The 26,258-nt window shown below is 46.8% G+C and overlaps 1 protein-coding gene across 2 annotated transcripts in view; it reads right to left on the bottom strand.

The window, feature by feature from the left end:
• Positions 1-26,258, bottom strand: part of pacrg (PARK2 co-regulated) — a 502,671-nt gene that overhangs the window by 167,499 nt on the left and 308,914 nt on the right. For both annotated transcript variants that reach the window (XM_072500922.1, XM_072500921.1), the window contains one exon: positions 2,889-3,060. In XM_072500922.1, the coding sequence (XP_072357023.1) occupies positions 2,889-3,060 (172 nt within the window). The remainder of the gene's footprint in view (positions 1-2,888; positions 3,061-26,258) is intronic.

Genomic DNA, 26,258 nt, shown 5'->3' with positions numbered 1-26,258 from the left:
CTTAAGGTGTCAGTTAACCTCTTTTGTGTTGGCTCCTGCTGGCGCCGGGGAGTCTGGCTTAGCTTTGTTTGTCCCAAATGTTGCGATTGTTCCCGGGGATTGCTCATTACTATGTAGATGGCTGCTACATTATTATGCAGATGGCTGCTTGTATCGATGCTGTCTGAGCTTTTGCAGAGTTTAATACACAGTAAACCTGCACCTGCTGGTTTCTGCCTGTGTTGGCTGAATTTCCCTGCAGCCTTTGCTGTTCTCCATTTTACATCGGGAGTTGGCCAACTCAGGTGGCTACACTGACCATGCTAATTTGTCCCTCCGTGTCCAAAAATGTGGAGGTTAAATGGGGTTGTGAGGATAGGGGGGGAAAATGGACGTAGATAGGGTGCGCTTCTCGAGGGTCGTTGCAGACTTGATGGGCCAAATGGCCTCCTTCTGTACTGTAGGATTCCATGGTTCTATGTGTTTTGTTCTTTAAGCCCACTGGCTGGGTGCTTCTGAGAATAGATATTCCATGTCAAATGCCAATGTCACATCACAACAGGGCGGCTTCATCTGTTTCCTCGGGGGCATCCAGCCAATAAGCATTTCTTAACGCTGGCAGAATCAGTTCTCCCTTAAATATATACTCTTAAGCTCAAGTATATATTCAAAGTTTATCCAGGCTGTATTAATAATATTAAAACTAAACAAATGTAACGAGTCAAGGCGATGTGCCATTTGCCAATCTCTCAGAAATTACAGCTTTCATGTCGTGAATTGAGTACCAGCCGACTGCAAAACTACCTATTCACTAACGCTCACCAGAGTAAATCTTCAGGAACTGGAACTGCCGGCAACATAACACATTAAGATCCAGACCAAAAACAGTCATCTTCATTACTCATTGTGTAAATGTGGAGCTTACATAAACGTATTATACTGGCTGCTGTCAGACATCGCAGCTTATCGAGCTAAACCTATAGATGAGAACAAGGCAATTACTGTAGCTTGGAAGCTGGTACAATGTAATAGTGTCCAGCCACCCAATCATAATGTGACAAAGGGAAAAGCCCATGATGTCAGTCAAAAAGTTATAAATGTTCCAGTATGCATTGGTTTTGCTGCTTTTATCAGGCCCTTTCAATTCTCAAACTCCCTAGTTTGCAGCATTAACCTGTCATCAGTGGAGCTGTAAGCCAATGTAGATGGGAAATTTCCTGTGGAACATTGGATGACTTGTGGCGTGATGTTAACAAGCCGAAATTAAGCACATTCATTACATTTTCACCTCTGTATGTGTACACAGATTAAAGAGAGCCCTCAGCTTTGGTGCTGATGTATATCCTACGTAACATTTGTTCCAACCACCTGAATATGACTCTCCAATACAACTCCAGGTCTAACCGTGACAGGGTTTATTGTGAATTTACCAAGGATGTGCTTTGCCAATACTGCAGGAGTTCCACATGTGCACTTTCAGATGATAAATAATTAGTCACTCTGGTTTTCTGAGCTTAAAGAAAGAACAAGGTAAGTTTATTGAAAGTATTTCTCGGATTTAAAATAAAAACTAGTAAATCGCAACCATGATTCATACGTCACACCCATTCCCTGGGCCCACACACATACACACACGAGTACAGATGGTAGAATAAGAGGATAGGCTTAAAGAGTTTCTTTTACAGTTCATGAAGATGACAAAACAAAGGAGTATACAGTTAGTTGCCCTTTGGTTGGTCTCAATGCAGTGATTGCATGTTGCAGTTGTTTCATTCATTTATCTTGCTGTATGTAGTCATATGGAGCAGATTTCCACATTTTATTCCTAAATTATCTTGATTTTCAGTAGATTTACTTTCTCAGGCTGGTTACTTTGTAAAAACGGGCACAATATATTTTAGAGAGAGGAGGAGAAAGACAGCATCTTTGCAGCCTTTCAGTAGAGCATTCTGCTTTCTGATCTCTCTGGCCTGGTAAACAGTTCTTATAGTCCTGATGGCTGTTTATTCCAGAGGAATGTGATTGTCTGTTGCCATTATTGTTTTTTTAGAACAGGGTGATTGCATTTTGATGTCACATTTCAGAAACTATTGAAAAGTTTGAGGAGAGTGCAAAAGGCACAGGAGATGGGTTCCTCCATGCTCCCAGGGGGTTTGACTGTCTGTTCCTTTCCATTCCACTTGGTATAATGCAACTTTGTATACAGTAGCTGGCTGGCAGTCTCCCATTGTCTTACTAGAATTACAGCTTTTGTTTTTTTTAAACCCAAAACCCAACCAGAAAAAGAAAAATTAAGAAATTGTTTCTTTTTTTTTAAAGCACATCTTCATAACACATTACATTGTCAATTCTAGCATTTTCTTTCAGGCTCATTCCCCCCTTTGCTAGGTATGCCTTTAGTTTCCTATGCCCACCTCATAACCTCTCTCCCTTGCTTTCTTCCTTTTCAAAAACATTTAGAGTATCCAATTCATTTTTTCCAATTAAGGGGCAATTTAACTTTCCTGCACATCTTTTGGGTTGTGGGGCCGAAACCCACGCAAACACGAGGAGAATGTGCAAACTCCCATGAACAGTGACCCAGAGCCGGGATTGAACCTGGGACCTCAGCACCGTGAGGCAACCATGCAAACCACTTGCGCCACTGTGCTGCTCTGCTTTCTTTCTTTAACACACTCCTTAAAGGCTACATCTTTGATCAAGCTTTTAGTCATCCTATCTAATAACTCCTTAAGTGGTTCAGTGTCATGCTTTGTTTTATAATCCTCCTGTGAATTAGCACTTTGGGACATTTTGTTGCATTAAAAGCGCTGTATAAATATAAGCTGTTGTTCTTTGGAGTCAGTCTCTCATGCTTTTAAAATAAATCTCCACTCCTAAAATATTAAAAACAGAGTTCAATTTCTTACTTTTTATAGGGATGATAAGTTGAGGGATGACAGGAAGGACTTTTGATGCACCATGCTCCAACAGGTCGTGGACTCCTTGTCTGGCAAAAAACTCATATGGATGAGTTGTCTCACAAAGGCCATCAAAGAAAAGAGGCAGATAGTGATGATAATCCAATTTTTCAATTTCGACCTGCAGAAGACAGCAGTGAGTAATTAATCTTTCAGTAATACATGTTCAAAGTTCTGAATTCAAAGAATATACAAACAAGTACACAAAATAGGAGCAGGGGTAAATTAAACGTCCCCTTGGGCCTACTCCGCCATTCAGTAAAATCATGGCTGAACTAATTGCGGCCTCAACTCCACATTCCTGCCTACTCCTGGTAACCTTTGACTCCCTTGTTGGTCAAGAATTTATCAGCCTCAACCATAAATATTATTGAATGACCCTGCCACCACCGCTCTCTGGGGAAGGGCGGGGGGGGGGTTCCAAAGACTCACGACACTCAGTGGGACAACCAATTCTCCTCTTCGGGAAGGAGGTAAGTTTACCTCTTTAAAAATTTAAAAACTTTAAAAACTTACCTTGAAGAGTGACATCACAGCAAAGCAGTGACCTGATTGGCTGGTAAGGAAAGTGCTCCAATTAGCAGTAGCTGGGAGAAATTTAATTCTTCGTGTGTTGGTAAGTATTGTGATTGGTAAGTAAAATCTTTATTCCTTCCACTTATTCATTATTTGATATTATATTTGTAATCAGTTAAGGTAAAGTGTAAAAATGGCAGGAGATCCCAGACCCATGTTATGCTCCTCGTGCTCAATGTGGGAGTTCAGGGACGCAGCCGTTGCCCCTGACTCCTTCATGTGCGTGAAGTGTGTCCAGCTGCAGCACCTGTTAGACCGCAAGACGGCTCTGGAGCTGTGGCTGGACTCACTTTGGAGCATCCGCGATGCTGAGGAGGTTGTGGATAGCACGTTCAGTGAGTTGGTCACATCACAGATTATGATTGGTGAGGGAGACAGTAAATGGGTGACCAAAAGACAGAGAAAGAGCAGGAAGGCAGTGCAGGTGTCCCTTGCGGTCATCTCCCTCCAAAACAGGTATACCATTTTGGATACTGTTGGGGGAGATGACTCACCAGGGGAAGGCAGTAGTAGCCAGGCTCATGGCACCGTGGCTGGCTCTGCTGCACAGAAGGGCGGGAAAAAGACTGGCAGGGCTATAGTCATAGGGGATTCAATCGTAAGGGGAGTAGACAGGCGTTTCTGTGGTCGAAAACGAGACTCCAGAATGGTATGTTGCCTCCCGGGTGCACGGGTCAGGATGTCTCAGATTGGCTGCAGGACATACTGAAGGGGGAGGGTGAACAGCCAGTTGTCGTGGTGCATATGGGCACCAACGATATAGGTAAAAAAAGGGATGAGGTCCTACAATCAGAATTTAGGGAGTTAGGAGATAAGTTAAAAAGTAGGACCTCAAAGGTAGTAATCTCAGGATTGCTACCAGTGCCACGAGACAGTCAGAGTAGAAATTCAAGAATAGTCAGAATGAATACGTGGCTTGAGAGATGGTGCAGGAGGGGGGGGGTTCAGATTTTTGGAACATTGGAACCGGTTCTGGGGATGGTGGGACCATTACAAATCGGATGGTCTACACCTGGGCAGGACTGGAACCAATGTCCTAGGGGGCGCTTTTGCTAACACTGTTGGGGAGGTTTTAAACTAATGTGGCAGGGGGATGGGAACCAGATTAGGAAGTTAGAGGTCAGTAAAGAGACAGCAACTAAAGCCAGTAAGGTACTCGATAATAAACTCAATGTGACTAAGGGGAAGAGTAGACAGGGAAGAGATGATGAACGCAAAGGGACAGGTGGTCTCAGGTGCATTTGTTTTAATGCAAGAAGTTTATCTTTTTTAAGATAAAGATAGATAGTTTTTTGAAGAATAAAGGGATTAAGGGTTATGGTGTTCGGGCCGGAAAGTGGAGCTGAGTCCACAAAAGATCAGCCATGATCTCATTGAATGGCGGAGCAGGCTCGAGGGGCCAGATGGCCTACTCCTGCTCCTAGTTCTTATGTTCTTATGTAAGTGTAGCAGGTAAGGCAGATGAACTTAGGGCTTGGATTAGTACCTGGGAATATGACGTTATTGGTATTACTGAGACTTGGTTGAGGGAAGGGCAAGACTGGCAACTAAATATCCCAGGGTAAGGATGCTTCAGGAGGGATAGAGAGGGAGGTAAAAGGGGTGGAGGAGGTGCATTACTGGTCAGAGATGACATCACAGCTGTGATTAAGAAGGGCACGATGGAGGATTCGAGCACTGAGGCAATATGGGTATAGCTAAGAAATAGGAAGGGTGCAGTAACATTGTTGGGACTTTACTACAGGCCTCCCAAAAATGAGCGAGAAGTAGAGGTACAAATATGTAGACAGATTATAGAAAAATGTAGGAGCAATAGGGTGGTCGTGATGGGAGATTTTAACTTCCCCAACATTGAATGGGACTCATGTAGTGTTGGAGGCGTAGATGGAGCAGAATTTGTAAGGAATACCCAGGAGAGTTTTTTAGAGCAGTATGTAAATAGTCCAACTCGGGAAGGGGCCACACTGGACCTGGTATTGGGGAATGATCCCGGCCAGGTGGTTGAAGTTTCAGTCGGTGATTACTTTGGGAATAGCGATCACAATTCCGTAAGTTTTAGAATACTCATGGACAAAGACGAGAGTGGTCCTAAAGGAAGAGTGCTAAATTGGGGAAAGGCCAAGTATAACAAAATTCGGCAGGAGCTAGGGAATGTGGATTGGGAGCAGCTGTTTAAGGGTAAATCCACATTTGAAATGTGGGAGTCTTTTAAGGAAAGGTTGATTAGAGTGCAGGACAGACATGTCCCTGTGAAAATGAGAGATAGAAATGGCAAGATTATGGAACCATGGATGACGGGTGGAATTGTGAGACTAGCTAAGATGAAAAAGGAAGCATACATAAGATCTAGGCGACTTAAAACTGATGAAGCTTTGGAGGAATATCGGGAAAGTAGGACAAATCTCAAGTGCGCAATAAAGAGGGCTAAAAGGGGTCATGAAATATCTTTGGCTAACAGGGTTAAGGAAAATCCCAAAGCCTTTTATTCGTATATAAGGAACAAGAGGGTAACTAGAGAAAGGATTGGCCCACTCAAAGTCAAAAGAGGGAATTTATGCGTGGAGTCAGAGGAAATGGGTGAGATTCTTAATGAGTACTTTGCATCGGTATTCACCAAGGAGAGGGACATGACGGATGTTGAGGCTAGGGATGGATGTTTAAATACTCTCGGTCAAGTCAGCATAAGGAAGGGGGAAGTTTTGGATATTCTAAAAGGCAATAGGGTTGACAAGTCCCCAGGTCTGGATGCAATCTATCCCAGGTTACTGAGGGAAGCGAGGGACGAAATAGCTGGGGCCTTAACAGATATCTTTGCAGCATCCTTGAGCACGGGTGAGGTCCCGGAGGACTGGAGAATTGCTAATGTTGTCCCTTTGTTTAAGAAGGGTAGCAGGGATAATCCAGAGAATTATAGACCTGTGAGCTTGACGTCAGTGGTAGGCAAACTGTTGGCGAAGATACTGAGGGATAGGATCTATTCACATTTGGAAGAAAATAGACTTATCAGTGATAGGCAGCATGGTTTTGTGCAGGGAAGGTCATGTCTTACAAACCTAATAGAATTCTTTGAGGGAGTGACAAAGTTAATTGATGAGGGAAGGGCTGTAGATGTCATATACATGGACTTCAGTCAGGCGTTTGATAAAGTTTCCCATGGCAGGTTGATGGAAAAAGTGAAGTTGTATGGGGCTCAGGGTGTACTAGCTAGATGGATAAAGAACTGGCTGGGCAACAGGAGAGAGAGTAGTGGTGGAAGGGAGTGTCTCAAAATGGAGTAAGGTGTCTAGTGGTGTTCCACAGGGATCTGTGCTCGGACCACTGTTGTTTGTGATATACATAAATGATCTGGACGAAGGTATAGGTGAAATGAAAATGAAATGAAAATCACTTATTGTCACAAGTAGGCTTCAAATGAAGTTACTGTGAAAAGCCCCTAGTCGCCACATTCCGGCGCCTGTTCGGGGAGGCTGTTACAGGAATTGAACCGTGCTGCTGGCCTGCCTTGGCCTGCTTTCAAAGCCAGTGGTTTAGCCCTGTGCTAAACAGCCCCTAATTGGTCTGATTAGCAAGTTTGCAGATGATACTAAGATTGGTGGAGTTGCAGATAGCGAGGAGGACTGTCAGAGAATACAGCAAAATATAGATAGATTGGAGAGTTGGGCAGAGAAATGGCAGATGGAGTTCAATCCAGGCAAATGCGAGGTGATGCATTTTGGAAGATCTAATTCAAGAGCGGACTATACGGTCAATGGAAGAGTCCTGGGCAAAATTGATGTACAGAGAGATCTGGGAGTTCAGGTCCATTGTACCCTGAAGGTGGCAACTCAGGTCGATAGAGTGGTCAAGAAGGCATACAGCATGCTTGCCTTCATCGGACGGGGTATTGAGTACAAGAGTCGGCAGGTCGTGTTACAGTTGTATAGGACTTTGGTTAGGCCACATTTGGAATACTGCGTGCAGTTCTGGTTGCCACATTACCTGAAGGATGTGGATGCTTTAGAGAGGGTGCAGAGGAGGTTCACCAGGATGTTGCCTGGTATGGAGGGTGCTAGCTATGAAGAAAGGTTCAGTAGATTAGTATTGTTTTTGTTGTAAAGACGGAGGTTGAGGGGGGACCTGATTGAGGTCTACAAAATTATGAGAGGTATGGACAGGGTGGATAGCAACAAGCTTTTTCCAAGAGTGGGGGTGTCAATTACAAGGGGTCACGATTTCAAGGTGCGAGGGGGAAAGCTTTCGGGAGATTTTTACGCAGAGGGTGGTGGGTGCCTGGAACACTTTGCCAGTGGAGGTGGTAGAGGCGGGCACAATAGCATCATTCAAGATGCATCTAGACAGATATATGAACGGGCGGGGAACAGAGGGAAGTAGATCCTTGGAAAATAGGCGTCAGGTTTAGATAAAGGATCTGGATCGGCGCAGGCTGGGAGGGCCGAAGAGCCTGTTCCTGTGCTGCAATTTTCTTTGTTATTTGTTCTTTGTTCTTTATCTCTGTGTTAAATAGGGGGTCCCTTATTATTAAATTCAGTCCCCTAATTCCAGCCAGGCATAAATAAGAAGAACCTTTTTCAACAGGCAGGATGTTTGGTAACCAGATGACATGGGAGTGTCCGTTTAAGAATTTTTTTTGTCTTATTATCTTATCACATGTCTTCAGTGATGTCATTGTGTGGGTGGAGCTAGGCTGTGGCTCTGGGAGTTGGTTATACTTTCGCTTTGAGTTTGAACTGGTTTGTTCTGCACAAGTTCAAAATAAGCGGCTCTGTATCTTCATTTCATAGAATTTACAGTGCAGAAGGGAGGCCATTCGGCCCATCGAGTCTGCACCGGCTCTTGGAAAGAGCACCCTACCCAGGTCCACACCTCCACCCTATCCCCATAACCCAGTAACCCCACCCAACACTAAGGGCAATTTTGGACACTAAGGGCAATTTATCATGGCCAATCCATCTAACCTGCACATCTTTGGACTGTGGGAGGAAACCGGAGCACCAGCACCCGGAGGAAACCCATGCACACACGGGGAGGATGTGCAGACTCTGCACAGTGACCCAAGCCGGAATCGAACCTGGGACCCTGGAGCTGTGAAGCAATTGTGCTATCCACAATGCTACCGTGCTGTTTCCAGACTGCTTTTAAAAAAAAAAATATTTTATTAAGGTTTTTTAACAACACAATTTTTTCCCCTTACAAATAATAACACCCCCCCCGCCCCCCCCCCCCCCCCCCCGCCGTAACAAAATAACGCAAATTCTCCCTGAGCAAGATATATACATGGCACAATGGTATTTTTACATAGCTTTATACACTGGTTCTCGCCCATTCGTGCCAGTTTCCCCCACCCTCCATGTTATCCCCCGCTCATCCGTCCCCTCCAGCAATCTCTCGTTCCCCCCTCCCCTCCCCCGTTTCCAGACTGCTTGATAATTAGAAAAGAAATAATTGCTTTCTGGAAGAAATTCAAACCAGCTGTATTGGAAAGGAAACAAGAGCATCCACACCAGGTCTTGAGTGTTGTGTGCTGGGCCACACCTTTTGAGAAGGGGTACTGGTTTATGGGATCTGGTTATTAAATTGGAACAGTTATAGGGGGAAATTTATTAAGGATGATACATAGATTGCTGTTGTTGTGTGAGTATTTATGTTGGTAGTTGATAAAAATGCTTACTGTGTGTGTTTAAAAAAATGTTAACTAAAACCGTAGAATAAAGTTCTACCGCCCAATGAGCAAAATGGCCTTCTTGTCTACTGTATCGCTTGATTATTCTAATAGTTTTGACAATGAATGAATATCCCTTTCCATGAGCAAATAGAATATTAAAGTTTGTAATGAAGCATGAGTAAATCTGACAATAGGATTCATTTTCTTTTACAATTTTGAAGCATACGAGTGAATCACAGAGTAGAACATCACAAAAGAGAAGTTTCCGTCCAGCCAGTCTATGCCAACTCTTTCAAAGAGCAATCTTGGCACACTTCCTTGCCCTTTCCCACATCACGAGAATGATTTCTCCTTCCAGCATTTGACCGAATCTCTTTTGAAGGTTGGTGTCAAATCTGTATCTGCATCAGCCATCACATTCCAAAGCCAACTTTGGCTGCAACAATCATATAAAGGACTGCTCTTTCCCGAGGTTTAATCAATATTTGAGACAAGTATAAGGGCAGAGATTGCATGCCTGTACATCAAATTCCCAAAATGACAATCTGAGCCCACCCACCGGCCCACTCCAATTACCTTTTTCACTCAAACATCCTTGAATATGTTAACTTCAAATCCATGACTGACTTTCTCACACTTCCATATTTCAATCTTCCCAATAGTTTTTCTGCATCTGTCACAGCTTGAAAACAGTTCTAATCAAATTGATGACATGTGGTCTTGTGTCCTTCCATTCTCCTCCCCTGCCTTTTCCCTACTGCCCAGCAATAAATTGCAGCACATTGGCACAGGGGCTAGCACTGCTGCCTCACAGCACCATGGGCTCTGGTTCAATTCCAGCCTTGGGTGACTATCTGCATGGGTTTCCTCCGGATGGTCCAGTTTTCTCCCACAGTCCGAAGATATGCAGGTTAGGTGGATTGGCCATGATAAAATTTATCACGGCCAATCCACCTAACCTGCATATCTTCGGAAGGTTCTGCAGACTCGGTGGGCAGTCTGGCCTCCTTCTGCACTGGAGGGATTCTATGATTCTTTTGTGACAGCATCACCAAAAATAGTTTATTATTAAATAACACTTTGTATGTTCTCTTTCCACCTCATACCATTTCATCCAGTCATCTAATGATCCAAGTCGACCCCTCCACTGCCTGATGTACATGTTGATCCTTGGCAACTTCATTTGCAGATGTCGGGTCAAGTTCCACATGCATGAGGACTGCACCCTCTTTGCCTCATCTCTTGACCCGTTCACAGACTCTGTACTGTCTGCCTACTTGCCTGACTTCCACTTCTGGATATAATTTATTATTTCCTCAAAGCCAAACACTGGCTCATCTAAACAATGATCATTTGTACCCCCACTTAACAACTCCACATCCTCGCCCCTGATTCCATCCACTCTCTATCCACTGTCTCAAGCTGAGCCTTACTATTGGAAATCTAAGCTTCCTATTCAGCCCATGTTGATTTTTCAATCCCATATCCACCCCACCCATAAGAATCTTCTTAACATGGCCTACCTCTGTCCCGACTGCAGCTCACCTGCGCTGTTGATATCTTCATCATGCCTTTGTCATCTCAGGGGGTGGCACGGTGGCACAGTGGTTAGCACTGCTGCCTCACAGCTCCAGGGACCTGGGTTTAATTCTGGCCTTGGGTGACTGTGTGGAATTTGTATGTTCTCCCCTTGCCTGCATGGGTGCTCCGGTTTCTTCTCGCAGTCCAAAGATGTGCAGGTTAGGTGGGTTGGTCATGCGAAATTGCCCCTTTGTGTCCAAAAGGTTGGTGGGGTTAATGGGCGATGGGGATGGGGTGGAGGTATGGGCTTAAGTAGGGTGCTCTTTCCAAGAGCCGGTGCAGATTCAATGGGCCGAGTTCAACACACTGTCCCCGTTTCCTATCCCACAGCAGGTTCTGTATTTCTTGTCATTCCCGTTGTCACATATCTAACTAGCCCCCTGGTCTCCCAAAGCTTCAAATTGAAAATTTCCTACAGAGCACATGGATTCCTTTGCTTTATTACTTTTCCCTATGTCTGTGACCTCCTTCAGTCATATAAACTCCAGCCTTAGACTCTGGGGCCTATGGGGCATCTCCCTACCTCTACCACTTCACCTCACTATTGTCAGCTGTACCTTCAGTGAACTAGGCCCCATTCTCTCCTGAAAATCACCCCAGTCACTACTTCACTTTAAGGCCATTCCTAAATCTAAGCTCGTTTGGTCAGTACGATGGTGCAGTGGTTAGTACTGCTGCCTCACGGCGCTGAGGACCCGGGTTTGATCACGGCCCTCGGTCACTGTCCGTTTGGAGTTTGCACATTCTCCCCATGTCAGCGTGGGTCTCATTCTCACAAACCGAAGGTGTGCACGGTAGGTGAATTGGCCTCGCTAAAATTACCCCTTAATTGGAAAAAAAAGAATTGGGTACTTGAAATTAAAAAAAATCTAAGCTCATTCACCAGGCTTTTCCTAATTTCTCCCCCAATATCTCTTTCTTTGGCTTAGGCAGCCATTATATTGATCAGGAGGTTTCTCTGCTTTGAGGGTGCTATCCATAATGCTATCAATATCATTAAATGTTGGTGTTACATTTCTGTGCCTTGTTTAATCTTTGAAAAGCAAAGTGTTATAACCTGCCTGCTTACCATTGGCTGGGGACTAATGACAATCCCACAATCCTGTGGGAGTATGAGCTTCCCCAATGAGGAGGGCGGAGAAACCATTGGTAAACTCCAAGTATAAATAAAGCTGGCCAGTTTAGGAACCAGCAGGAAGGAGTGTGCAGCAAGGGAAGTTGCTGCTGCTGTTATATATATATGTTATTGTAAATAAATGTTATTGCTTTGTATCCTTAAAACTCGTGCTGGATTCTTCGTGGCCCTCACAAAACTGGCGACGAGGGTTAAAGTGAATAGCTGCCTACACTGCTGAAGCCACCACCCTGGATTTTTGTTGGATACAGGTTGAAAGTTGTTTTCTATTATACCATGCCTCTGTACGGACGTTTGGATGTTTTTGATGCTGCGCTGGAAAGCTGGAACCAGTACACACAACGGATGCGTTACTATTTCCGGGCAAACAATATCACCGAAAATGAGCGCCAGGTGGTCATATTGCTCACCGCCTGCGGCCCGCATATGTTTGGGATGATTAGGAGCCTTACGTACCCAGCTGCGCCGGACACCAAAACGTTTGATGAACTTGTGAATACAGTGAATATAGGCAACATTTTAACCCAACCCCATCCACGAAAGTCCAGCATTACCGGTTTAATACCACTGAGAGGACCCCTGGAGAATCCCTTGCCGATTTTCTATCCAGGCTACGCAGGATTGCGGAGTACTTTGACTATGGTGAGACCTTGTCAGAAATGTTACGCGATCGTTTGGTTTGCGGTATTAACAATGCGGCCACCCAGAGAAGGTGGTCAGCTGAGCCAACATTGACTTTTCAACAGGCCATTCAAATAGTATTGACCCGAGAGAGCGCAGAACGAGGAGTGCAGGAGCTACAGGGAATGGAAGTGCATGCCTTGGGGCGCAACCCCTTTCATCCGAAAATGTCCCCCCGCACTCCTGTGGTACCTTGGGCGAGGCAACGCCCGGACCGACGCCAGTGGCCGTCGGACATTCCTCCCCGAAGGGAGCCTTCTCCAGAACCAATGGATGAGGAGCCATGTCCGTGTCAGACTTGTAGGCGCCGACCCCGTCGCGGACGGAAGTCCTGGGGGCGCCAGAGGCGCCGTCATTCCGACCGAAACTGGGACCAGCCCAGGGGCCGTACCTTCCATGTGGATGAACCTGCGGCGACTACTCCTGAGGACGTGGAGACGGAGGATGACTGCCTGCAGCTGCATTGTGTGGCAGCTCCCTGTGTGGCCCCCATTAAGGTGACAGTACGGGTCAATGGCCACCCGCTTGAGATGGAGTTGGACACTGGCGCAGCGGTCTCCGTGATCGCCCAGAGGACATTCGACCGCATCAAGCAGGGTATACAGACCCTTACATTAACCGACTCACAGGCCAGGTTGGCCACCTACACGGGGGAACCACTGGACATTGCAGGAACTACAATGACCCCTGTTGTTTATGGACGCCAGGAGAGGCGTTTCCCACTTATCGTGGTGCGCGGCCATGGGCCCAGCCTGTTGGGTCGGGACTGGTTGCACCATTTGCGGTTGCAATGGCAGCACATCCTCCAAACAGTTTCTGAAGGGTTGACTGAGGTGCTAGGACGATACCCAGATGCATTCCAGCCTGGTTTGAGGAAAATAAAAGGGGCCGTAACCCATATTCAAGTCGAACCAGGAGCCACGCCGCACTATTTCCGGTGCCTTACGCCTTGCTCGAGAAGGTAGAAGGGGAGCTCACTCGTTTGGAGAGTTTGGGTATTATCAGGCCCGTCTGTTTTGCTGACTGGGCAGCACCAATTGTACCTGTAATGAAGTCAGATGCCACAGTTCGCTTGTGTGGCGACTATAAACTTACAGTGAATATGGCTTCCCGACTCGACCGATAACCAATGCCTCGCAGCGAGGATCACTACGCGAAGCTTGCAGGTGGACTCTCATTCACAAAATTAGATATGAGTCACGCCTACCTGCAGTTGGAGCTGGACCCTGCCTCCCGACCATATGTAATGATTACTACACACCGGGGCCTGTATGAATATACACGGTTGCCCTTTGGAGTATCTTCTGCCTGCGCAATTTTTCAACGTGTTATGGAGGGCATTTTGAGAGGTTTACCACGTGTTGCTGTCTACTTGGATGACGTTTTGATTACAGGGACGTCGGAGCAGGAACATTTGGAAAATCTGGAGGCTGTCCTTAGACGCTTTTCGGAGGCTGGTGTCCGTTTACGTCGCACAAAGTGCGTACTTCAGGCAAAGGAAGTAGTCTACCCAGGTTATCGGGTGGACCGCGAAGGTTTGCACCCCGTCGCAGAGAAGGTGCGTGCGATTCAACAGGCCCCCGCCCCGACTGACACTTCGCATCTTTGTTCTTTTCTCGGTCTCGTAAACTATTACGGGAAGTTCCTCCCCAATCTGGCAACTACGCTGGCCCCTTTGCATTTTCTGTTAAAGGAAAATCACACCTGGGTTTGGGGTCAGCCGCAAGAAACCGCTTTCCGGCGGGTAAAGCAACAATTGTCGTCATCTGGGTTACTAACCCACTATGATCCTGGAAAGCCTTTGCTCGTCACATGTGATGCATCCCCGTATGGTATTGGGGCCGTCCTGTCCCACAAGATAGAGAACGGGGCCGAGCGGCCGATAGCTTTCGCCTCCCGCACATTGACTGCAGCGGAGAAAAAGAACACGCAGATCGAGAAGGAGGGCCTGGCAGTGGTTTTTGCGGTGAAACGCTTACACCAGTACGTGTATGGCCGCCATTTCACTATCGTGACTGATCATAAGCCTCTGCAGGAACTTTTAAGAGAGGATAAGCTAATACCGCCCATTGCTTCCACACGGATCCAGCGCTGGGCTTTGTTGCTTGCTGCATACGAGTATTCTCTGGAGCACAAACCAGGAACGCAGATAGCAAATGCCGATGCACTGAGCCGATTGCCTTTATCGACCGGCCCCATGTCGACCCCCACGACCGGTGAGGTGGTTGCAACCCTAAATTTTATGGACACCCTGCCTGTCACGGCATCACAGATCCGTGAGTGGACCCAGATGAGCCAGTCCTGTCAAAGGTTCGGCACATAGTCCTGTCTGGTGGGCAGCATAGACAGCTCCCAGGCGAGTTGCGGGCATTTTCCTCCAAGCTGTCAGAATTCAGTGTGGAAGACTGCATCCTTTTGTGGGGGACGCGTGTGATTGTCCCAGAAAAAGGCCAGGAGCTGATACTAACAGACTTGCACAATGGGCACCCAGGTGTGACCAAAATGAAAATGTTGGCCCGGAGTTATGTCTGGTGGCCAGGCCTCGACGCCACATTGAGAATGTGGCCCAAAACTGCTCCATTTGCCAGAAGCATCAGAACCTTCCGCCGGCCGCGCCCCTACATCGCTGGGAATGGCCAGGGCGGCCTTGGGCACTCTTGCATGCAGAGTTCGCAGGCCCTTTTCAAGGATCCATGTTCCTTCTATTTTTAAAAAAATATATATTTTATTCAACATTTTTGGCCAACCATGATAGTACATTGTGTATCCTTTACACAGTAATATAACAATATAAATAACAGTTTTAAGCAAGAAATAAATAATATATAAACAACATCAAAATTAAAAAACAAAACTAAATGGCAACTGCCTTGTCCCAAATAAATACTCTCCAAAAATACAATTCAACAGTCCAATATACCATTTCCTATAACAACAACCTATACATATTATACATGTACACTAACATCCCTGAGAGTCCTTCTGGTTCCTCCCCCACCCCCCCTCTCCCCTACCACCCCCCTCTCCCCTACCCCCCCTCCCTCTCCCCTACCCCCCACCCCCCCCCCACCCCCGGGTTGCTGCTGCTGTCTTCTTCTTTTCCATTCCCTCTATCTTTCTGTGAGGTATTCGACGAACGGTTGCCACCGCCTGGTGAACCCTTGAGCCGATCCCCTTAGGACGAACTTAATCCGTTCCAACTTTATAAACCCTGCCATGTCATTTATCCAGGTCTCCACCCCCGGGGGCTTGGCTTCCTTCCACATCAACAGTATCCTGCGCCGGGCTACTAGGGACGCAAAGGCCAAAACATTAGCCTCTTTCGCCTCCTCCACTCCCGGCTCCTCTGCAACCCCGAATATAGCCAACCCCCAGCTTGATTCGACCTGGACCCCCACCACCTTCGAAAGCACCTTTGTCACCCCCACCCAAAACCCCTGTAGTGCCGGACATGACCAGAACATGTGGGTGTGATTCGCTGGGCTTCTCGAGCATCTCGCACACCTATCCTCTACTCCAAAAAATTTACTGAGCCGTGCTCCAGTCATATGCGCCCTGCGTAACACCTTAAATTGTATCAGGCTTAGCCTGGCACATGAGGACGATGAGTTTACCCTACTTAGGGCATCAGCCCACAGCCCCTCCTCAATCTCCTCCCCCAGCTCCTCTTCCCAATTCCCTTTCAGCTCATCTACCATAATCTCCCCCTCGTCCCTCATTTCCCTATATATATCTGATACCTTACCGTCCCCCACCCATGTCTTTGAGATCACTCTGTCCTGCACCTCCTGCGTCGGGAGCTGCGGGAATTCCCTCACCTGTTGCCTCGCAAAAGCCCTGAGTTGCATATACCGGAATGCATTCCCTTGGGGCAACCCATATTTTTCGGTCAGCGCTCCCAGACTTGCAAACGTCCCATCTCCAAACAGATCTCTCAATTGTGTTACTCCTGCTCTTTGCCATGTTCCAAATCCCCCATCCATTCTCCCCGGAGCAAACCTATGGTTATTTCTTATCGGGGACCACCCCGAGGCTCCCGTCTTACCCCTATGCCGTCTCCACTGCCCCCAGATTTTCAGAGTAGCCACCACCACCGGGCTTGTGGTGTATTTTTTCGATGAGAACGGCAATGGCGCCGTCACCATAGCTTGTAGGCTAGTCCCCCTGCAGGACGCCCTCTCCAATCTCTTCCACGCCGCCCCCATTCCCTTCTCCCATCCACTTGCATACCATTGAGATATTGGCGGCCCAGTAGTACTCACTTAGGCTCGGTAGTGCCAGTCCCCCCCTATCCCTACTACGCTGCAAAAATCCCCTCCTCACTCTCGGGGTCTTCCCGGCCCACACAAAACTCATGATATTCTTCTCAATCCTTTTGAAAAAAGCCTTTGTGATCACCACCGGGAGGCACTGAAACACAAAAAGGAATCTCGGGAGGACCACCATTTTAACCGCCTGCACCCTCCCTGCCAGTGACAGGGATACCATGTCCCATCTCTTGAAGTCCTCCTCCATCTGTTCCACCAACCGCGTTAAATTTAACCTGTGCAATGTACCCCAATTCTTGACTATCTGGATCCCCAAGTAGCGAAAGTCCCTTGTTACCTTCCTCAGCGGTAAGTCCTCTATTTCTCTGCTCTGTCCCCCTGGATGAACCACAAACAACTCACTTTTCCCCATGTTCAGTTTATATCCTGAAAATTCTCCAAACTCCCCAAGTATCTGCATTATCTCTGGCATCCCCTCCGCCGGGTCCGCCACATACAACAACAAATCGTCCGCATACAGGGATACCCGGTGTTCTTCTCCTCCCCTGAGTACTCCCCTCCACTTCCTGGAACCCCTCAATGCTATTGCCAGGGGCTCAATCGCCAGTGCAAACAATAATGGGGACAGAGGGCATCCCTGCCTCGTCCCTCTATGGAGCTGAAAATATGCAGACCCCCGTCCATTTGTGACCACGCTCGCCATCGGGGCCCTATACAGCAGCTGTACCCATCTAATATACTCATCTCCAAAGCCAAATCTCCTCAACACCTCCCACAAATAATCCCACTCCACTCTATCAAATGCTTTCTCGGCATCCATCGCCACCACTATCTCCGCTTCCCCCTCTGGTGGGGGCATCATCATTACCCCTAGCAGCCTCCGTATATTCGTATTCAGCTGTCTCCCCTTCACAAACCCAGTTTGGTCCTCATGGACCACCCCCGGGACACAATCCTCTATCCTCATTGCCATTACCTTGGCCAGAATCTTAGCATCTACATTCAGGAGGGAAATAGGCCTATAGGACCCGCATTGCAGCGGGTCTTTTTCTTTCTTTAGGAGAAGCGATATCGTTGCCTCTGACATAGTCGGGGGCAGCTGTCCCCTTTCCCTCGCCTCATTAAAGGTTCTCATCAGTAGCGGGGCGAGCAAGTCCACATATTTCCTGTAAAATTCAACTGGGAATCCATCCGGTCCCGGAGCCTTCCCCGCCTGCATGCTCCTAATTCCTTTCACTACTTCCTCCATTTCGATCTGTGCTCCCAGTCCCACCCTCTCCTGCTCCTCCACCTTAGGAAATTCCAGCTGGTCCAGAAAACACATCATTCTCTCCTTCCCATCCGGGGGCTGAGCTTCATATAATCTTTCATAGAATGCCTTGAACACTCCATTCACTCTCTCCACTCCCCGCTCCATCTCTCCCTCCTCATCCCTCACTCCCCCTATTTCCCTCACTGCTGCCCTTTTCCTCAATTGGTGGGCCAGCAACCTGCTCGCCTTCTCCCCATATTCGTATTGTACACACTGTGCCTTCCTCCACTGTGCCTCTGCAGTACCAGCAAATCAAATTCTACGTGTAGCCTTTGCCTTTCCCTGTACAGTCCCTCCTCCGGTGCCTCCGCATATTGCCTGTCCACCCTCAGAAGTTCTTGCAGCAATCGCTCCCGTTCCCTACTCTCCTGCTTTCCTTTATGTGCCCTGATTGATATCAGCTCCCCTCGAACCACTGCCTTCAGCGCCTCCCAGACCACTCCCACCTGGACCTCCCCATTATCATTGAGTTCCAAGTACTTTTCAATACACCCCCTCACCCTTAGACACACCCCCTCATCCGACATTAGTCCCATGTCCATTCTCCAGGGTGGACGCCGTTCTTTTTCCTCCCCTATCTCCAAGTCCACCCAATGTGGAGCGTGATCCGAGATAGCTATAGCCATATACTCCATCCCCCTCACCTTCGGGATCAACGCCCTTCCCAAAACAAAAAAGTCTATTCGCGAATAAACTTTGTGGACATAGGAGAAAAACGAAAACTCCTTACTCCTAGGTCTACTAAATCTCCATGGGTCTACTCCTCCCATCTACTCCATAAAGTCTTTAAGCACCTTGGCTGCTGCCGGCCTCCTTCCGGTCCTGGACCTCGATCTGTCCAGCCCTGGTTCCAGCACCGTGTTAAAATCTCCACCCATTACCAACTTCCCCACCTCTAGGTCCGGGATACGTCCTAACAAGCAGCCTTCCGGATCAATGGACACGAGACTGGCTCGCTTTTTGTTTACGTATAGGACCACCCCCCATGCGGTGACTGGGGTAGCTCCCGCAGAACTCCTAATGGGCCGGAGACTTCGCAACCGCCTTAGTATGGTTTTCCCGGACATTGGCGCAAAAGTACTCCGCCCACAAGAACGGCAGGGACAGGGATTTTCTCGGCATCGGCCGATTCGGCAGTTTGCTCCCGGTGACCCAGTGTTCGTTCGGAATTTTGCTGGTGGTGCCCAGTGGGTTCCTGGCGTAATCTTTCGCCAAACGGGCCCTATATCTTACCAGGTGCAAGCCCAGGGTCGTCTTCAGCGCAAACATGTAGACCACGTTCGGTCCAGAAGAGTATCCCCTCAAAAGATTCCCCGCCCCCGGAGCTCATTTCTACAGCCACAGAGACCAGAGACAAGGGAAGGTAGTCCTCACAACCTTCCACTGGTGCCTCACTCGAAGCCTGCGCAAGTCGTTACGGAACCGAATGGAGATAGAGACGCTGACATGTCGGAGGCAGCAGACTCTGACTCCGAGATGGAGACACAGGATGCATCGGAGGGGGAATCCTCGGGTCACGAGCCGTGGATGTACAACCGGTGCGCCGTTCATCACGGAAGCGCCGGTCTCCGTCTCGTTACATGCCCCCTGATCCAGCGCCGCGTGCACATGGGGTCCGGCCTGCGGCAAAACGAGTCCGACGCCCTCCTTCGCCAGGGTCTTCGGTGGATTCCTTGGACTTTGGGGGGGAGGGATGTTATAACCTGCATGCTTACCATTGGCTGGGGACTAATGACAATCCCACAATCCTGTGGGAGTATGAGCTTCCCAATGAGGGGGGCGGAGAAACCATTAGTAAACTCCAAGTATAAATAAAGCTGGCCAGTTTAGGAACCAGCAGGAAGGAGTGTGCAGCATGGGAAGTTGCTGCTGCTGTTATATATATATATATATATATATATGTTATTGTAAATAAATGTTATTACTTTGTATCCTTAAAACTCGTGCTGGATTCTTCCTGGCCCTTACAAAACAAAGGCTTAGAAAATGTCAAGTAAGTGTTGTGTTGTGTAAACCAGTGTTCTGTTTAAACTGTTTTGGTTGTGCATGGCCTGATCTACCACAGCACAGACCCTCTCAATTTTTTGTGTGGTATTTATCATGGAACAAGGCCTACATGGTACCTTCTGGGCTGCTGTAAGACCGCTTAACAAGAACATTGCTGCCAACCTCACTACATTCAGTATTTTTCATATTCCATGTTGTTGCTTGTGGTGGGGTGTGGTTGAGGGTGGGTTGGAGGGGGAGGGGAACAAACAAAAACACATGCTAAAACTATCCAGCAATGACGTGTTGTGCAATGAAAGTGTTACTATGCACTTCCTACATTGTGGGCGTAGTATGGAATTTGAGTTATCTTTCCAACACAGTCCTCCCAGCAGCTGGAGAGGGAGGGTGAGGAATTGGGAACAGCAAGTAATGAAAAGCCTGAAGCCATTTAGAATAACTAATTGGTGACCAAAGTGTTGACATTTCCATAATGGCAGCAATGGACTTTTCTCATTCTGTCGAATCAAAATAGCTGTCAGAAGATAAAACGTCAGATGTTTTTAAAAAAAATTATCACAGAATTTACAGTGCAGAAGGAGGCCATTCGGCCCATCGAGTCTGCACCGGCTCTTGGAAACAGCACCCTACCCAAGGTCAACACCTCCACCCTATCCCCATAACCCAGTAACCCCACCCAACACTAAGGGCAATTTTGGACACTAAGGGCAATTTATCATGGCCAATCCACCTAACCTGCACATCTTTGGACTGTGGGAGGAAACCGGAGCACCAGGAGGAAACCCACGCAGACACGGGGAGGATGTGCAGACTCCGCACAGACAGTGACCCAAGCCGGAATCGAACCTGGGACCCTGGAGCTGTGAAGCAATTGTGCTATCCACAATGCTACCGTGCTGCCCCTAAACATTATTTTTTAAAAATTCATTCATGGGATGTGGGCATCGCTGGCTAGGCAGCATTTATTGCCCACCTCGAACTACCCTCAAGAAGGTAGTGGTGAGCTGCCTTCATGGACTGCAGCAGAAATCCTTTAAACAATAAACATGGACTGAATGTTTATTGTTCAAAAAATAAATCAGGAGCTGTGTTAATACAACATAGGGGCAGCACGGTAGCATAGTGGTTAGCACAGTTGCTTCACAGCTCCAGGGTCCCAGGTTCGATTCCGGCTTGGGTCACTGTCTGTGCGGAGTCTGCACATCCTCCCCGTGTCTGCGTGGGTTTCCTCCGTGTGCACCGGTTTCCTCCCACAGTCCAAAGATGTGCAGGTTAGGTGGATTGGCTATGCTAAATTGTCTTTAGTGTCCAAAAATGGTTAGGTGGGATTACGGAGATAGGGTGGAGGTGTGGGCTTAGGTAAACTGATCTTTCCAAGGGCAGGTGCAGACTCGATGGGCCGAATGGCCTCCTTCTGCACTGTAAATTCTATTAAATTGCTCTATGAAATTAGGGATCGAGACCAAGTTTTGAGACAAAGGATTTCTTAAACAATCATAATCTCTTGAAGAGAAAAGTAAGATGGACATGCATTTATGCTCTTATGTTTAAGGAGGCACCATGCTCATGAAAGAATTTGGTAAGCCTCTTTTATGTCTCTCTAAAAAGGAGCTCTGGAGACAGACTTTAGTTGTTTTCATTGTAGGAATGTAAAATTGTAAGTTTTCAGTTCAACATGACTAACGTTATAAATGTGATGCTCCTTTAATATTATGGCTCTGTGAGCATTATTATGGCTACCCAGATAATGGGGGTTTCAAATCCTAATCATAGGTAATACTTATGAATATTTCACACACAGGAGCTTTGGCTTCCAGACCAGGAACACTTTACAGCAGTGAATATTTAAAAAGTCTTGTCTGTGTATGCAGCAGGTATCTAATGACATCAAATATATTATGCACAATCTTTCAAGTACACCTAATTTCATAAAATATCTTCCGCCTTATTGTATTCCACTGGTACAAGCAAATTGCAATGAAATTCAAATGCCAATCTTACAGAAAAAAACTTGCACCTGATAATGCAAATGTGCTCGGGCAAGCAATGATTTGATAATGGCATGCAAGGAAGCTCGAAGATAAGCAAGTCATTTTACAATTGCTGCTCTAGTTCATATAGCACAGAGTTATCTTTCTCCTTTTTTACTGAGAGTTCAAGGTTATGAGTGGTATTTGCAGAACACAATGCCATAGAGGCAATGGCTGGGCATTTAGGAATTACTACAAGCTATGAATAATTCAACTCCTCATCACTGCAAATTTCGACATATAAAGAAGCCCAACCTCTTCTAGGAGAGGCTTCATTGATGTAGAACACGTTTGTTTTTTTGCGTAATTTCTTCAGCAATGTTGTTGCTAAAATTGTTAAATAAACGTAGAACAACCAGTTATACTCACAAATCATTTTCCTCCATCCACGAATTGTGCTGCACGCTCTACAATTTGAATTTTAAAGCATATTAAGCAATCAATTTAAACAGCACATCCATTTTTGGGGGGATAAAAACCTGCTCAGTTGAGTTCCAAGGTTTTAATCTTTGCAAGTTCTAACATCTTTTACAGTTACTGAATTTACTGTTGCGATATATGGCTGGAATTTTATCTTCAAAATTCAGAGAAGTTCAAGGATTTGTGGAAAGTCAGTTAAGTTCTGAGGGGAGGGAATGAACTTTGCACTCGCATTATAGAATTAAATGTATGTTTTGCAACTTGAAAACCACACTGAGGGCGGAATAGTCCCAGAAATTGGCAAAATCTGACTTTGGGTGGGTAACGTGGCATTTGATCTGCTGACGGTAATGGCAGCTTTCTGCGCCGCATTGGGCTGCACTTTGTATTAAAGATGCAGAGGCTCAGGTTTCACGTTGGATCGCTGACGGGCGACCTCTGATTCACCCGCCCCATCATCACCTCTGCGTTTCAGTAATCCGGATACTAAAAGCTTCTCTGCACACAGCTAGCACACTTCATGACAATGGAAGTCGCTAGGAAGTCATGGCTGCCAAACCTGTAGTGATCTCAGTATATGTAAATACATGAAGGGTTAATGTGCAGTCAGTATAGTCAGATGATCACTAGAGGGCAACACTAACAGCGAGTATATAAACAAGCTCAATCTGTTTTCCCGCTCTCTCCGGGTGTGTTGTAGCTAGAGAACATAAGTATAGTAAGCTCAGAGTGTATAGTGTAATATTCATAGTTAATCTCAGTCTATCTTGTTTAATTTGACTACTAGTAAAAGTATTCAAGAATCAAACTCACAAGTAAATTGATTAATTATTCAATAAATTATATGTTATCACTGGACGACTTCCAGTATTCATCATCAAAGTTAAGTTCAACTCGGCATAAACAAATGAGTGACATATATTACTCCAAAGTAAGATAACAAAACCTAGGAAGCATTATGCCCTGGGAATCCCTTCCTTTCCCTTCCCATCCATCAGCCCTACATTGAAGCCTGTGCCCGGGCACCTCAAGGCAGTAATGAAGAGGAGGACAGTGATGCAGTGGTATTGTCGCAAGACTAATAATCCAGAGACCCAGGGTAATCCTCTGGGGACCTGGATCTTTGGAGGGCACGATCTACAAGATGCACCGCAGCAACTCACCAAGGTTCCTTAGACAGCACCTTCCTAACAAAGAACAAACAAAGAACAAAGAAATGTACAGCACAGGAACAGGCCCTTCGGCCCTCCAAGCCTGTGCCGACCATGCTGCCCGACTAAACTACAATCTTCTACACTTCCCGGGTCCGTATCCCTCTATTCCCATCCTAATCATGTATTTGTCAAGATGCCCCTTAATTGTCACTATCGTCCCTGCTTCCACCACCTCCTCCGGTAGCGAGTTCCAGGCACCCACTACCCTCTGCGTAAAAAACTTGCCTCGTACATCTACTCTAAACCTTGCCCCTCTCACCTTAAACCTATGCCCCCTAGTAATTGACCCCTCGACCCTGGGGAAAAGCCTCTGACTATCCACTCTGTCTATGCCCCTCATAATTTTGTATACCTCTATCAGGTCTCCCCTCAACCTCCTTCGTTCCAGTGAGAACAAACCGAGTTTATTCAACCGCTCCTCATAGCTAATGCCCTCCATACCAGGCAACATTCTGGTAAATCTCTTCTGCACCCTCTCTAAAGCCTCCACATCCTTCTGGTAGTGTGACGACCAGAATTGAACACTATACTCCAAGTGTGGCCTAACTAAGGTTCTATACAGCTGCAACATGATTTGCCAATTCTTATACTCAATGCCCTGGGCAATGAAGGCAAGCATGACGTATGCCTTCTTGACTACCTTCTCCACCTGTGTTGCCCCTTTCAATGACCTGTGTACCTGTACTCCTAGATCTCTTTGACTTTCAATACTCTTGAGGGTTCTACCATTCACTGTATATTCCCTGCCTGCATTAGACCTTCCAAAATGCATTACCTCACATTTGTCCGGATTAAACTCCATCTGCCATCTCTCTGCCCAAGTCTCCAAACAATGTAAATCCTGCTGTATCCTCTGACAGTCCTCATCGCTATCCGCAATTCCACCAACCTTTGTGTCGTCTGCAAACTTACTAATCAGACCAGTTACATTTTCCTCCAAATCATTTATATATACTACAAAGAGCAAAGGTCCCAGCACTGATCCCTGTGGAACACCACTGGTCACAGCCCTCCAATGAGAAAAGCATCCTTCCATTGCTACGCTCTGCCTTCTATGGCCTAGCCAGTTCTGTATCCACCTTGCCAGCTCACCCCTGATCCCGTGTGACTTCACCTTTTGTACTAGTCTACCATGAGGGACCTTGTCAAAGGCCTTACTGAAGTCCATATAGACAACATCCACTGCCCTACCTGCATCAATCATCTTAGTGACCTCCTCGAAAAACTCTATCAAGTTAGTGAGACACGACCTCCCCTTCACAAAACCGTGCTGCCTCTCACTAATACGTCCATTTGCTTCCAAATGGGAGTAGATCCTGCCTCGAAGAATTCTCTCCAGTAGTTTCCCTACCACTGAAGTAAGGCTCACCGGCCTGTAGTTCCCGGGATTATCCTTGCTACCCTTCTTAAACAGAGGAACAACATTGGCTATTCTCCAGTCCTCCGGGACATCCCCTGAAGACAGCGAGGATCCAAAGATTTCTGTCAAGGCCTCAGCAATTTCCTCTCCAGCCTCCTTCAGTATTCTGGGATAGATCCCATCAGGCCCTGGGGACTTATCTACCTTAATATTTTTTAAGACACCCAACACCTCGTCTTTTTGGATCTCAATGTGACCCAGGCTATCTACACACCCTTCTCCAGACTCAACATCTACCAATTTCTTCTCTTTGGTGAATACTGATGCAAAGTATTCATTTAGTACCTCGCCCATTTCCTCTGGCTCCACACATAGATTCCCTTGCCTATCCTTCAGTGGACTAACCCTCTCCCTGGCTACCCTCTTGCTTTTTATGTATGTGTAAAAAGCCTTGGGATTTTCCTTAACCCTATTTGCCAATGACTTTTCGTGACCCCTTCTAGCCCTCCTGACTCCTTGCTTAAGTTCCTTCCTACTTTCCTTATATTCCACGCAGGCTTCGTCTGTTCCCAGCCTTTTAGCCCTGACAAATGCCTCCTTTTTCTTTTTGACGAGGCCTACAATATCTCTCGTCATCCATGGTTCCCGAAAATTGCCGTATTTATCCTTCTTCCTCACAGGAACATGCCGGTCCTGAATTCCTTTCAACTGCCACTTGAAAGCCTCCCACATGTCAGATGTTGATTTGCCCTCAAACATCCGCCCCCAATCTATGTTCTTCAGTTCCCGCCTAATATTGTTATAATTAGCCTTCCCCCAATTTAGCACATTCATCCTAGGACCACTCTTATCCTTGTCCACCAGTACTTTAAAACTTACTGAATTGTGGTCACTGTTACTGAAATGCTCCCCTACTTAAACATCTACCACCTGGCCGGGCTCATTCCCCAATACCAGGTCCAGTACCGCCCCTTCCCTAGTTAGACTGTCCACATATTGTTTTAAGAAGCCCTCCTGGATGCTCCTTACAAACCCCGCCCCGTCTAAGCCCCTGGCACTAAGTGAGTCCCAGT

The sequence above is a fragment of the Scyliorhinus torazame genome, chromosome 1 (genome assembly GCF_047496885.1).
Source record: "Scyliorhinus torazame isolate Kashiwa2021f chromosome 1, sScyTor2.1, whole genome shotgun sequence".
NCBI lineage: Eukaryota > Metazoa > Chordata > Chondrichthyes > Carcharhiniformes > Scyliorhinidae > Scyliorhinus > Scyliorhinus torazame.
Note: the sequence above shows the minus strand (reverse complement) of the source record. Positions and strands in the feature narration are given on the sequence as shown.